General features: G+C 36.2%; 1 protein-coding gene across 3 annotated transcripts in view; it reads left to right on the forward strand.

Moving 5' to 3' along the window:
- The first annotated feature begins 1476 nt into the window (after positions 1-1476).
- Positions 1477-14605, forward strand: part of LOC129232603 (lysosomal acid phosphatase-like) — a 65766-nt gene continuing 52637 nt past the window's right edge. For all 3 annotated transcript variants that reach the window (XM_054866738.1, XM_054866737.1, XM_054866739.1), the window contains exons 1-3: positions 1477-1891; positions 11209-11304; positions 12340-12420. In XM_054866738.1, coding sequence (XP_054722713.1) covers positions 1718-1891; positions 11209-11304; positions 12340-12420 — 351 coding nt within the window. In that variant the 5' untranslated portion in view covers positions 1477-1717. The remainder of the gene's footprint in view (positions 1892-11208; positions 11305-12339; positions 12421-14605) is intronic.

Below are 14605 nucleotides of genomic sequence, written 5' to 3' on the forward strand. Positions count from 1 at the left end.
GCTAGAGGAGCAGCATCGTGAGGCCGGCCGACGCGACGGGTGGTGCTGGCAGAGGGTGGCGCCGCGCCGGTGGGAAAAAACGATAGCACGCCAAAAACAGTCAAATGAAAGCAATAAGCAATCGTGATTGCTCAAAAAAAAAATCTGGCTCCTAAAATTTGGGAATTTTTGTCCCACAAATCGACTAGTTCTTAAAACACATCACACTGAATTTTCTTTTCAACTACAGGAAATAATTTCACCTGGTGACTAAAAATTTCTCGCGGTATCAAGAGATTTTTCAATTTTAATCGGATCCTGTTGCTGTGAAAGTCCGTAATCTAGTAAACGGCGACGCTAGTCAGCATGGGGGCAGCCAGAGGGGGTTGTTCTACCAGAGGAGGTCTGTTCTAGGGAGGGGCAATCGCCTCTCCCTAGAACAGAACCTCAGACTCCCTCACTCTTTCCAAATGTCACCAAAGATAATTTAAAATTGCAATTTTAAGACTTCAGTTTCGAAAATTTCCGGGGGGAGAGCCACATAACGTTTTTTCTGCTCTCATCTGGCCAAAAAAGCAAAAAATAAAATGCTTTTTTAGGGTCAGAATCAGTGGCGCACACAAGGGGAGGGTCCAGGGGGTCCGGACCCCTCCCATAGCTCTTGAGTTTTTTAATTGACTATAATCTTACGAATGTAGTGCATAAAATAATTCCTAGCAAATGTAGCAATAATTTAAATTTAATCAGAAAAAAAAAAAATTATATCTCTCTTTGTTCTACTACAAAATAGAACTGTATGTGAGCATAAATTGTTCTAGAATAATGATTTTATTCCCCTGTTTCTTTTTAACTATGTAAAAAGTAAATACATTCATTCTTGTGCTTTCTGGTATTGTAATTAAGTGTTTGTTATTCATAAATTAATAATTTTATTAACTAATGATGAGCAATTGTTCAAAATATTTTTTTTAAATGTTTTTTTGTCCCTGAGAATCAATAAAATCAAAGAAATATGTTTATATGCATGTTAGAGTAAGATACGAGAATGATGGGCTTTCGATCTTGGACCCTCCCCTTGAGAAATTCCTGTGTGCGCCACTGGACTATAATTTCAAGCAATTTCCGAGGTCTGCACTAGGGGGGGAGGGGGACTAAAATCCACTATCTTATTGCGCTTATGATTATACCCCTCTCTAACAGGAATCCTGGCTACGCTCATGCTAGCCAATGAATATATCAACACATCCTTCAATTTCAGACTCTCACTGTAACACACACCCCGGTGTCACGCTCCCAGCGTCTCACGTTTCTTTACACGCGAGTTTTATTCCCGTTCGTCCGAGATCAGCGCAACTCTTTTGTCACAGTTGTCACAATCCTTTTATGAATGTGTTCCAGAAGAACACATGGATCAGGAGGCAGTTAATCGCGAACGTTGTGTTACGATATTGGTTGCCTCATGTTTGCTTTACTTCAGTCGGCCATGCCAACCGAAACTGAAGAGCAGCTCAGTAAACATATACCCTTAAGCTGAATATTCCACTATCTGTTACTCCTCTGAAATTGATATTGGGGTTAGGAAATCCTTCCCGGCGTAAAGATTTGAGCTAGTCTAATTTGTAGTTCTTTTATTCAGTTCGTGATATTTTTTACTTGAACAATCATAGATGACTGGTGGTGAAGAATTTAAAAAACCTTTGAATGAAAAGTGTTGAGGTTGTTTTGATGGTGTTTTAGAATGGTGATTAACAAATGGGCTGTAATAATTTGTGTGATAGCTTTCTCTGCAAGTGATTTTGTGGTGCTTGCTGCCGAGGAGAAACCTGTAGCAGCTGATACTTTACAACAAAAAACAGAACGTTCTGAGGAATCTGGTTCGGAGGAAGGAAGGGAACTGGTGCAACTGCAAATTGTAAGTGTTGAATTTTTTCAGAAATGTAAATATTACGGTAAATCCGGTTAATCCAGTGATTTTGCAAAATCACTATTAAAACAATTAAATGATAAATTTTTGAATATTTATCTGACCTACCGGTTTATTAATATAATCCGTAACTCGTTTCGGGAAATATAAGAAAAGTCCATGATTTTACCAGAAATCAGTTCACAATTTGGAGAAGAAAAAAATATTTTTCTTGACGATGCTCCACATCAAAAGTTATAACTTCGAGAATGTGTTTGAAAGTCATCTCATTCTTGAGGTTAGGAATAGCAACGTATTTGCAAGAGACAGAAAGACAAATTCGAAAAAAAGGTGGAGTTATTAGAAATTCAAAATGTCGTAACAGAATGAGTTGAAATAAATAAACTTACGAATAAAAACAAGTAGGGGAAGCTGCTGTACTCACGGACAAAAATTACTTTTCAATTTTTGCTGATCTCTGGGAACGGATAATCGATCGGTAAAATTTTCTGGCAGAATCTACAACTTATCAGCTAATTTGCCAATTTTTGTCAGGTGAAAATCTCAAAGATTTCAACTTCAAAAACATTTTCTTAAAATCCGTCTTTTTTGTCCGTGGGTACAACACCCCCGTTCACCCCGCGGACAGGTACCTTTGTACCCATGGACATATAAAAAAAAAAAAAAAAAAAAACAACGCATAAATAGGTCTGAGGAACTCAATTATACTCAATACATTTTCATAAGCCATTTTATATTGAAATACTTCAAACATCCGTTGAAAATAACATTAAACAAAATATCCAACAAAAATTAAACTTTGAAAATTAACCGAAGGTTTTTCCCCTTTTTTTAGTTTTCCTTAATTTTTTAACATCAGTGAACTTAAAAAAAAAAATATATTACTCTTAAGAGAGTTCATGATGTTATGAATAATTAATATGTTTTTAAACAAAATATTAACTAGATTCATGATAGTATGGCTCTCTGTACCTAATATAGTAACTTCAATTTATATGCAAATTGAACACTTTAACAAAATTAACCCATTACAAAAAACTCGGTTTAGATTAAACCAACAAAAATCTAGAAAAGTCGACTTCGAATGAAAACAGGTGAGTTTGACGGTCTGTAGATCTTACAACAGGTGGAGGTTACTTCAACACTATATCTTCAAGCCCTACTTCAAATTCATCATCATTGTTGAAAGCAAATTTCGGACGTTGATGACAAGGCACCATTTTGAGGTACTTCACTTTGTAAGAAGACTCAAGTGTGACCCAAGGAGACTAAAAATTGCCGCCCGTGGGTACGCATGGTTATATGTTCTTGGGTACAAAGGTACGCCATTTTGGTTTTGCAAGGCAGTCACATCGACAAGACCACAGTTTCACTACATTAAAAATAAGAAACAAACCCTTCAAAATGTAGGGAAACATGATATCTACAACAAAAATGAATAATACAATCCACGACAGGCGAAAAAAAAAGAAATTGTTCATGTTTTTTTTTTTTAAGATCCTACTCAAACCGAAAAATTGTGATAGAATCTTAAAGGTTCGTTTCATGGCGTTGAAACTTCCCGGGGTACTGGAAAGGGCTGTGACACACACGTTGAACCCCAATTAGGACCTCCCTAGACGATACCCAGATTTTCCCGACCAACATCCGTGGGTATAGCAGCTTCCCCTAAATGCTTTTTACTCAAGAAGAATTTGGGTTCAGTTTGTTTGTGATGTGGAACTGTTCAAATGATAAAATTTTTACCTTCATTATTCAAGTCTTTGTTTTGACTAGACATAAAAGTTTTCTAGAAACACTAGTTATTATGTTATTTAAAACTAGTGGTACCCGCACGGCTTTGCCCGTAATAGAAAAATTAAAAGGTCTTTTGGTTCGCCTGTATATTTACAAATAATGTATGGTGAATTTTCTCGCCAATTGGCTTGTGCCCATGTTACGGCTCCACGTTATGATAGTTTCGTAATTTACTCGTCCATCTTATGATAATTTTGTTCTTAAAATTGGATTAGAAAAAGAACCACATCGAATTTTCGAAAAATCGCTTCGAGGTGCACGACCCCATGCTACAAACTTTGTGCCAAATTTATGAAAATCCGCCGAACGGTCTAGGCGCTATGAGCGTCACAGAGATCCGGACAGACAAAGGGACATTCAGCTTTATTATTAGTAAAGATTGCTTTGTTTAAATAAAAGTGAAGCATTAATTGAAAAATCAGCTTGGCCTCGTTTTATTTTTAGCAGTTTTGAATATTTAGTATTTTGCAATGCATTTTATAACTTTATATTTGTATCACTATTCATGCTATTATCTCATTTATTTGTTCTAGATTAGAATATGCAATAAAAAGTAAACAGAAGCAGTACTATACTTTTATTTGTTTTTTCCCCAAAAATTTTGTTGTAAGTTTCAACAGTTAGCATGACATTATTTTAATTGTTAAAGAAATTTCAGAGTTTAAAATATTCATTTTTCGGAATTAAGTCCTCTTTAACCCACAAAGTAAATCGAATTTTGCACACTCCCGACCTAGTGATTGCAATACCGGTATTTTGAGTTATTTTGCAGTTTCGTAATACCGGTATTTGCCGAGGTAAAATACCGGTATTTTCGGTATTAGCTGAAAATAATAAGTTTTTGGTTAAAAGAGTTTTCTATTTAACTTATTTGATATCTGCTGTCATTTCAAGCGTGCATTTCTTTTTTGATGTGATATGACGAAAATCAATCTACTGATGTAAATATTTGACTTCAAAAACACGAATTAATAAAATATTCATTCATAAAAGTTTCGGAAAGATTACAAAATGATATTTTCATCATTGAATGATGTCATAAATTGCAATTTCGTGCATTTCTGTGAACTGTGAACCGTGTTTTTATTTTTTCTCATTCCTTGATCGCTCACTAACCCTTCTGTAAAATTTGATTTGAAGTGTAATTACGAATGTATTTGTGCTATGAATAATCTATTTCAAATATTAAGTACATTAATACTTTACAGAGGCGTTGATTGGGACTGAAAAGGTGGGGGGGTGGGGGCAAAAAAAAAACGACAACTAAAAACCATAAGACTTTTAGAGACAGAAAAAAAGAAAAACCAAAAAAATTTAAAAAAAGAGGTGAAAAATTTACAAAATTTTGCTAGAGCTGGTTTTGACAGCAGATGAGTGGTAACTGATGTTATACACCCAAACCATAAGACTTTAGCAACAGCAAAAAAAAAAAAAAAAAAAAAAAACATAATAAAATAAAATAAAAATAAATAAATAAAATAAAATAAAAATAAATAAATAAGTAAACAAAAAGAGGTGAAAAATGTACAAAATTTTGCTAGAGCTGGTTTTGAGAGCAGATGAGTGGTAACTGGTAACTGATGTCTAACAACCTAACTGACGTTTTTATTGAGATTTTGATGAATTTTAAACACAATAACTTTCCACGAAGAAACACTCAGACAGGAATTAGACTTACATTATTTACTCCAAAGTATTTTGAGATGTCACAAACACTTGGTAATCATTTCATTGAACAAGTATAACTTGTTTAAGTTGAACAATTGATTTACTAATATCTAACAATGAATACATAAAATAACTAGTATGTTGTGGCCATCACGAAACTTTCTTCTATATTTTTCCTTTTTCTGATCCCTCCCCATGCTTGACGAGGAAGCAATATTCCTAACAAAAACAAAATCACACATGCAAAAACTTGACGACCATCCCAATGTCTGAATTATTGTAAAAGCAAAGCAAAGAGCGAAAATTGAAAGTTACTTTAAAAGCCTTACTTGAATTAATTACAAATATTTTATTTATTAACAAACATAAGATGGCAACAGTTAAAAATTTTAAATCATTGAGATAATATTTCCGATCATTTCCATACAATTAAAATCACGAGAAATACGCAGACGACAATCTATTACGATTTATCTTTCTTATTGTTGCATTAATAAAACTATTTTTATTCGCAAAAAAAAAAAAAAAAAAAATCAACACCTCTTGGAGCGATTGGAGTCAAAATTGAACCAAAGCCTGTTTACGTATGGATTCACATATATTCCAAATTTCAACCAGAACGTACCCCCTTTTTACTTTCTTCTATATCTAATATATAGAAGAAAGTATTGGATTCGTGCAAATTTTCGAATTTCGAATTTTGACGGATTCGAACGTTTTGAGGTGTGCTGAGTTCATTTCGACTATTTTTGGAAAATGTCTGTCTGTCTGTGTGTGTGTGTGTGTGTATGTATGTATGTGTGTGTGTGTGTATGTATGTATGTGTGTGTGTATGTATGTGTGTCACGTCTGTGTGTGACCAGTTTTTTGTGGCCGCTCTACAGCAAAAACTACCGCATGAAATCGAACGAAATTTGGTACACATATGTGCCCGTATGTGAACTTGTGCCCATTAGTTTTTGGCGCGAATTCTTCCAAGGGGGGGGTGGAGCAATGGGACGTTTTTTGAATTACGCGTGCTTGCTATTCCTCAGGAAGTAACTGGCGGAATCAAACAAAATTTGGTCCATATGTTCCCATTAACAGGAGCAGGTGTTGATTCAATTTTGGTGTCAATAGCTCAAAGGGGGGTTGAGCTATAGAACGTTTTTTGTCGTCAATTGTGACTGCTGTATCTCAAGAAATAACGAACGGAATCAAACAAAAATTTTTTGACAAGTAGCCCTTAGTGGGTATAAGAGCTGATTTTATTTTGGTGTCAACAGCTAAAAAGGGGGTGGCGCAATCGCCCGTTCTTTTTTTCCATTGTGAGTGCCCTATCTCAAGAAGTAATGCTACGTTCTGGTTGAAATTTGGAATATATGTGAATCCATACGTAAACAGGCTTTGGTTCAATTTTGACTCCAATCACTCCAAGAGGTGTTGATTTTTTTTTTTTTGCGAATAAAAATAGTTTTATTAATGCAACAATAAGAAAGATAAATCGTAATAGATTGTCGTCTGCGTATTTCTCGTGATTTTAATTGTATGGAAATGATCGGAAATATTATCTCAATGATTTAAAATTTTTAACTGTTGCCACTAATGTTTGTTAATAAATAAAATATTTGTAATTAATTCAAGTAAGGCTTTTAAAGTAACTTTCAATTTTCGCTCTTTGTTTTGTTTTTACAATAATTCAGACATTGGGATGGTCGTCAAGTTTTTGCATGTGTAATTTTGTTTCTGTTAGGAATATTGCTTCCTCGTCAAGCATGGGGAGGGATCAGAAAAAGGAAAAATATAGAAGAAAGTTTCGTGATGGCCACAACATACTAGTTAGCTGTTGACACCAAAATAAAATCAGCTCTTATACCCACTAAGAGCTACTTGTCAAAATTTTTTTGTTTGATTCCGTTCGTTATTTCTTGAGATACAGCAGTCACAATTGACGACAAAAAACGTTCTATAACTCAACCCCCGTTTGAGCTATTGACACCAAAATTGAATCAGCACCTGCTCCTGTTAGGGGCAACATATGGACCAAATTTTGTTTGATTCCGCCAGTTACTTCCTGAGGAAAAGCAAGCACGCGTAACTCAAAAAACGTCCCATTGCTCCACCCCCCTTGGAGGAATTCGTGCCAAAAACCAATGGGCACGAGTTCACATAAGGGCACATATGTGTACCAAATTTCGTTCAATTTCATGCGGTAGGTTTTGCTGTAGAGCGGCCACAAAAAACTGGTCACACACAGACGTGACACACACACACACACACACACACACACAGAGACAGACATTTTCCAAAAATAGTCGAAATGGACTCAGCACACCTCAAAACGTTCGAATCCGTCAAAATTCGAAATTCGAAAATTTGCACGAATCCAATACTTTCTTCTATAATTAGATATAGAAGAAAGTAAAAATTACTGCTTGTGATTGTTTGATAAACAGATATACAATATAAAACAAATAATTATGTTCTGAAACATTTGACGTTTCTGCTTTTTTTTATAATTTCTAGTTTTGGTTTCTAAATTGAAAAAAAAAAAAAAACATAAAAGGAAAAAGCCCCCCCCCCCAGGGCGGCAAATAGGGAGTCAAGAGGGGGTGATCGCACCCCCAAATTTTTTGAGAGGAATGATGAAAAATGAGCGATTTCAATTTACGTCAACTGCAAATCAATGTCCAAGAAAAGCAATTTTGCTGGTTTTCCGTTATGGTTGATGAAACTTGACATATTTTCAGATATGAACAAGTGTTTTCCGTTTTTTAAATTATTAGACATTCATCAACCCTTTACCGACCTTTTCAGAACAGAAAAAACTGATGAAGAATCGTGGTTAATTTTAACTAAAGACGTAACTTCCTCATATAATAGGCTAAATATCTCGTTCTTGTGTGCTCTGTGTAACGATGGTTATGAGAGGCCCTTGCAGTGGTGTGGCTGCATGATTTTCACAAGAAAATTCCTTGGTATTTTACATTCGTTGTTACGCTTATATTTTATGTGTGTCTATTTAATGAGTGTCCCTCACTTTCTTCTGCTAGAAACGTATTTCAGCTGCTCAATGCATAGTATGCTTTCATAGATACTCTTTAAAAAATACGTAATATTTTTGGAAAAAAATATCTCACATGAACAAATATATCTCTTTGGGCTCTTTAACTATACAATCTTCCCCCATATCATGATTACTTGCTGTTAGCCAATATGTGTTTTAATCCATACTGAATTCATATTCAAGAAACTCGACGCCCCAAATGAAGTGCTGAAATGCCGCCCCCCCCCCCGAATCGCCGCCACTGATACTTTATGATAGTTTTAAAAAATATATTTGTCTAAACGGTACTAAATTTTGAGAAAAAAGCTTTTCTGGTAAGTGTAACAAATCGTAATTTTGTGTCACCGGTATTGGTGTGCTGTCCTGTCTCGCTATTTAGCTGTGTATTTGCAGAGATAATATTAGGCAAATATATAGGGAACAAAAATTTTGCATAGAGGAAAGGCATCATCACCTAGAAAATATTTTCAGACATTTACATGATTGCAAAGAATTTTGAATTGAAAATGGAAACGAATAAAATAAACTAACAAAGATCAAACTTAGCTAAGTTCCTCATAAGTTTTTAAAAAACTACAACTTAAAAACAGACACACGCGCAAAAGTAGAAAAAAGCTTATCTGAAACCAGCACGCAAGAGACCAAATTATTTGAAGACAAAGGACTTCGAGGCAGTTAAAGGAGGAACGACCTGCGTGAATTCAGAGAGAATATTTTTTACTTTTATTTTAAGTAGGAAATTTGTGCACTAAAATGAATTCCAGACTTAGTGACAGTTCAATAGATGCATTATGTTTCTCAATATTTATTTATTTATTTATTACGACATTTGTTATTTCATTTTATATTTATTGAAAATAAGTTGTCATAAATATTGCACTTGATGCACAAAACTATAAAAAAATTCTTAAAACCTAGAGAACCATATAAAATCATGCGAGCCGTAATTTTAACACCGTAATTTGCTCATCAACTAGACTTTGTGATCAAGATCGCAAAACACAATCCAGAATTGCAAAAGTTAGGGGCGTAGTTTATGGTCAACATTTTGGGATGAAAATATCAAAGCAGCAGAAATTTTAAATTTAAAAAAAAGGGGGAGAACAAAAAATATTGCGAGTTTCAGTTTTGACAGTGAAAAGGCTATAAATTTAATTTCTAGTTGAAAAATATTTCCAGTAGTTAACTTAGTCGTTTGCGTATTTTAACTATGATTTTCATATCCTAGCACTGGTACACCCTTTCACTTTTAAATAATCCTTTTCAACACTAAAGCAGTGTGTCTTGTCATCAGCGCCGGATCTATAAATGTTTTGTGGCTTGGAAAAGGTTTGAAACTGCCGCCCTTATTATGCCGCCCCGATAGGCTGCTACATGCAATTTATTGCTTCACAAAAAGTAAACAGGAGAGGTTGAAAGGCGGAGCATTTTAAATTGACGTCAAAAATCGTGAATTTAGGACATTTTTGGTATTAACAGGGAAAAGTTGGGCTTAGAATTTCCTCTCACTAAAACAAAACAAAAAAAGGAAGAAGTGAAATTTAGGTGAAAATGTTGCTTGCCTTCAGTCAGGGGTGCCCATCCCCCGCCCCCAAGTTCAATGGCGCAAATCCTTCCTCCCTCCAAAAAAAAAAAAAAACTGTAATTTGAATTCCGAAACTTTGAATTCAAATTATTTTTTTTCGCAATCACGAGTTGCGACAAGACTCTACTGGTTAGAGTTATTGTTTCTAAAAATGGCTCCCCCCAAGCATGTCCCTCCTCCTGGGTGGTTACGTGTGTATAGTTGTGTGTGTAGGCTTACGTGTGTGCGCGTAGGCGTGTGTATGTGTGTGAAGGCGTGCGCGCGTAGGGGAGTGTGTATGAGCATGCGTGTGTGGGACATGGACGCCACCGCCCAGCAAAAGTGGATTCCGGGGGACAGTGGTCAGGAGCAGCCGCGCCGCCGCCGGTGGACGGTGGTGCTGCAGCCCTGGTCCAAGCTGAAAAAGGAACCGGAACATCAAGGACTGTCAAGTGAGAACAATAAGCAATCGTCATTGCTCAAAAAAAAACTCAACCCTCCCTTTTTTATTTTTTGGCGCTCTTTTTTATTTTATTTGTTGCTTTAAATATTTTCATTTATTTATTTATTTATTTTTAATTGTTATTATTGTTATTATTTTATTAAAAAGTTGTGTATTACGCCAATCACACACACACAAACTAAATAAATAAATGAAATAGAAGATAAACAGAACAAAATAAAAAATTTTGATGGCGCAACTTGCACCAAAATCCCCCCCCCCCCTGTGGCCTGTGCCTTCAGCTTTGAGGATGTTAGGGGAAGACGTAAAAGATTCGGGAACTTTCCCTCCTAGAAACATATTTTAAAGCTACAGGAGAAGGAGCGAGTAAGCGGGTTTTGCTTCGAAAAATTTTCGAAGTTGAAATCTTAGAAATTCAATTTTAAGTAAAGCTTGGATCAATATATGGAGATCGAGGGCTCTGTCCTGAAAATTTTTGGAGAACATGACCTAAACTTTTGCTTTACAATTCTGAATTGACTTCTCAATATCTGAATGAGTTTTTGTTAAAAGATTGTAAGTCAACGTACGCCCATCTATGACGTACGCCCTTTTGAAATAAAGTGGATAAATTGCCGAAGCTGTGGATTAATATTTCATCATTTCCACTTTTGCAAAATCGATTACCGTTGGGCTTTTAAAAAAAAAAACTTGATGTCTGCTTCGTTGCTTGCTTTTGTATTTTTTGTTGAAAAATATTAATGTAACTTTTTAAAATTCTTTTCAAGCTCTTCCGCCATGGAATGAGAGCACCTGACCAAACATTCCCTGGGGACTTAAATCCAATAGACGTATGGAGAGAAGGAGTTGGTCGCTTAACACAAGTAAGGAAAAAAAAAAAACTATACTGAAAAATACTTTAAATTTATTGTTTATCTGTTTTTCCTACCTATATGATCTTAAATTCTATCTGAAGCATTATAATAATACAAACACAAATAAAAATGTGACGACCAGCAACAGGTTCTAGGCCCAGATAGGTTGGTCCTAGTCTGTTTATTAGTCCCCAATGAAGATCAATGGCCCTCTTAAAGCTATCCATCCCCTTGGTACGACCAAACCACCCCCACTGCATCAATATCAGTTAACGAATTGAAGACCTTGGACCAAGAAAAGGAGAGACAGCTTTACCTCAACATATGAAAACTTTCAGAAATTACAAAAAAAAAAAAAAGTTTTATAATACATTTTGGCCGTGGTAGCCCGATCGGTAGAGTGTCGGATTCGGGGCCGGAGGGTCTTGAGTTCGAACCTCGATGGTCGAAGACCCACCGTCGTCATTGAAGGGGACTGGGAGACGTTAAATAGGCTCGTGGTCTCAATGTTCTCCAAGTGAAGCGATACCTCTGGGGGTGCTAGCACCAGGTAGCTATTAGCTCCTGCTCTAGTTCTAAATTCTCATTAACTATTCGATCCGGTGATGGTGCTGCCATCTATCGGTATAAAAAATAATGGAGGCAAGGCACTTTGTATGCAGTCCTCGACATAAATACAGTTGTAGTCAGTTGTGACTCGGAATCGAAATTGGAGACCTTGGACCAAGAAAAGGAGAGACAGCTTTACCTCAACATCTGAAAACTTTCAGGAAAAAAAAATGGTTTTAATCCATTTTTTAAAAAAATTTTGTTTTTACATTATGTTTGAATTTGCCTCTATGAAACCCATTTCAATCACAGTTTAAAATATAATGTTATGGCTGTTCAAAAAACATCTAATCCTTCTTGAGATACTATGTATTTTAACATTTCGATTCGAAAGGTGGAAATATATGCTTAATATTGTGGCATTAAATTTGCTTAAAAAACAGTGATTTGAATTTGAAATCATTCTTTAGTAATTAATTATTTCCCTCTTTTCAGCACGGCAAGTACCAAATGTATTGTTTGGGGAGGCATTTGAGATGGCTCTACCGCAATTTTATTACAGCAAGCCCGGTCGAAGTAAGAATTTTCTTTCCTCTGATTGTCTTCGCAACTCTGTCAACAATTTTAAACCAATCTTAAACACTGTACACATACGGACCGATAACACTGCACGTATATTCGGGCATTGATTGAAGCAAATGTCGATATTGTTAATTTATATAGGGTGTCCCAAAACGACCGTATAAACTCTGCACAGCTAGATTCCTCGTTGAGGGTACATAAAAACTGCCCAAAGAAGCGTTCCAGTATGATCCATAGTTTACCGAAAAAAATACGAAAAACAAAGTGTGACGTCACTGCCGGTGCAAGGAAAAACACTTTATTAAACATATCAACAGCAGCACAGTATAAGGCCCCTATAGTGGAGGAGCCGACGCATCCGCCATTTTGGAGCAAACTTGATCCAGTGCTTCGTAGCGACAGCATTGCAGCCGATGTTTACATTTCTTTAGCATATGTTAAATTGAGTCAAATGGGTGGTTGTTCGGCTGTTAATTGTGTAAACAGCCCCAAAAAAGGATTTCAGCACCTCAGATTTCCAGCAGTTGCAGAAAGAAAAAAAGAAATGGATAAATAATGACACGCGAAGTGACTGGCAGCTTGGAAACGACGTCAACTGTTTCCAAAATTTCGCCAATGCTCACCTTCGCTCTCCGACTCTCTCGTTCCCTGTTTGGCGAAGAATTGCCAATAAAGGTAGCTTTCCCTGTTGTACGCTTGCTCCAAAATGGCGGATGCGTCGGCCTCTCCAGTTATAGGAGCTCTAGTACAGTATACCCTCGTTTTACGCGGGATCATTTTATACGGTTTCGATTATACGCGGTTTGAGATTTGAAACCATTATTTTATTTTACGCGGATGAGTTTCAGTTTTACGCGGATGCGGCAATGCAAACAGATAAAATTTTCCCCTCTTTCAAAATCCAAACTCAAAAAGATTGCAGGTTACGCGTAATCAACTGCATTTTGGCGCGCTAATAATCGAGCTTGGGCCACTGGAGACATTTTATGCGATTGGTTCCAGAGCTCTTTCCAGAAGTAAAGTTATTAAACTCACACAGTTCAGAACTCTCTGGAAAAGGAGCTTTTAGGAGTGACGAAGGAGGCTAAAATCAACGAGGATACCGACGTCGGTGATGCACAACCAAAAACGTTCACATTGAAAATGTTGAGCCATTCCTAGACAATAGAAAAGATCTTTTTGATTTGTTAGGGAAGGAAAATTCTATCATGGAAATGACGCAAGTGATCATGGATGCGTTAATGCTCTACAAAGAAGTACAGAGAAAAATCTCTAATGACTGCCAGTAAAAGACTATAATAGCCAGGGCGGTCATTCCAAGCTCGTCAGCTTGCGAGATCGAGATTTTCGCTCACATGATCGTTTGTGACGTAGAAATGTCGCAAAGTAGCATTTTAATCTAGCTTGCGGTAGGTTCAAGTAGATTAGAAAACTACTTTGCGACATTTCTACATCACAAACGATCACGTGAGCGAAAATCTCGATCTCGCAAGCTGACGAGCTTGGAATGACCGCCCAGTTCCTATTTATAAACAAAACACGAAATTAATTTATGTTTTCTTTATGCATGCTGTGCATAAAAGTCGATATAAGTACACATTAAACTTATTATACAATTAGTCATCACTAGAATGAAGTATTTTGTTATCTACGGAACCAATCCCCTATTTAAACATTAGTATTACGTGTCAATTTACGCGGATTCGATTTACGCGGCATTTCCGCAGAACGTAACCCCGGCGTAAAACGAGGATCTACTTAAAAAGGAATTAATATTTCAATCTCTGTTTAGGGGTTTACCCCCTTCCCATGAGGGAGGGAGGAGATTTGAAAAAATAAAAAATAAATGAAAAAACCGGAGTTGGAGTCGGACGTTTCAAAATCCTGGAGTCAGAGTCGGAGTCGGCCATTTTTCTTCCGACTCCGCAGCCCTGGTTTTGGGACACCCTATATATTCTAGATATTGTCACTTTATAACAAGTTACGACCATAACAAATGGCGGAAATTGCAACAGCAAAAATAAAGACTAAGAATTTGATGTAGGAGACTGAATATAAGGCAAAGTGAAATGGTAAAACATTTTCAGTTTTCAGCGGCACCTATCGAATAATATTTTAACTAATTTGTTAAACACATAGTTGATTCCAGTCAAAACAAATAGCTCTAAAGATCAAAGTA

This window comes from Uloborus diversus, unplaced genomic scaffold (assembly GCF_026930045.1).
Source record: "Uloborus diversus isolate 005 unplaced genomic scaffold, Udiv.v.3.1 scaffold_13, whole genome shotgun sequence".
Taxonomy (NCBI): domain Eukaryota; kingdom Metazoa; phylum Arthropoda; class Arachnida; order Araneae; family Uloboridae; genus Uloborus; species Uloborus diversus.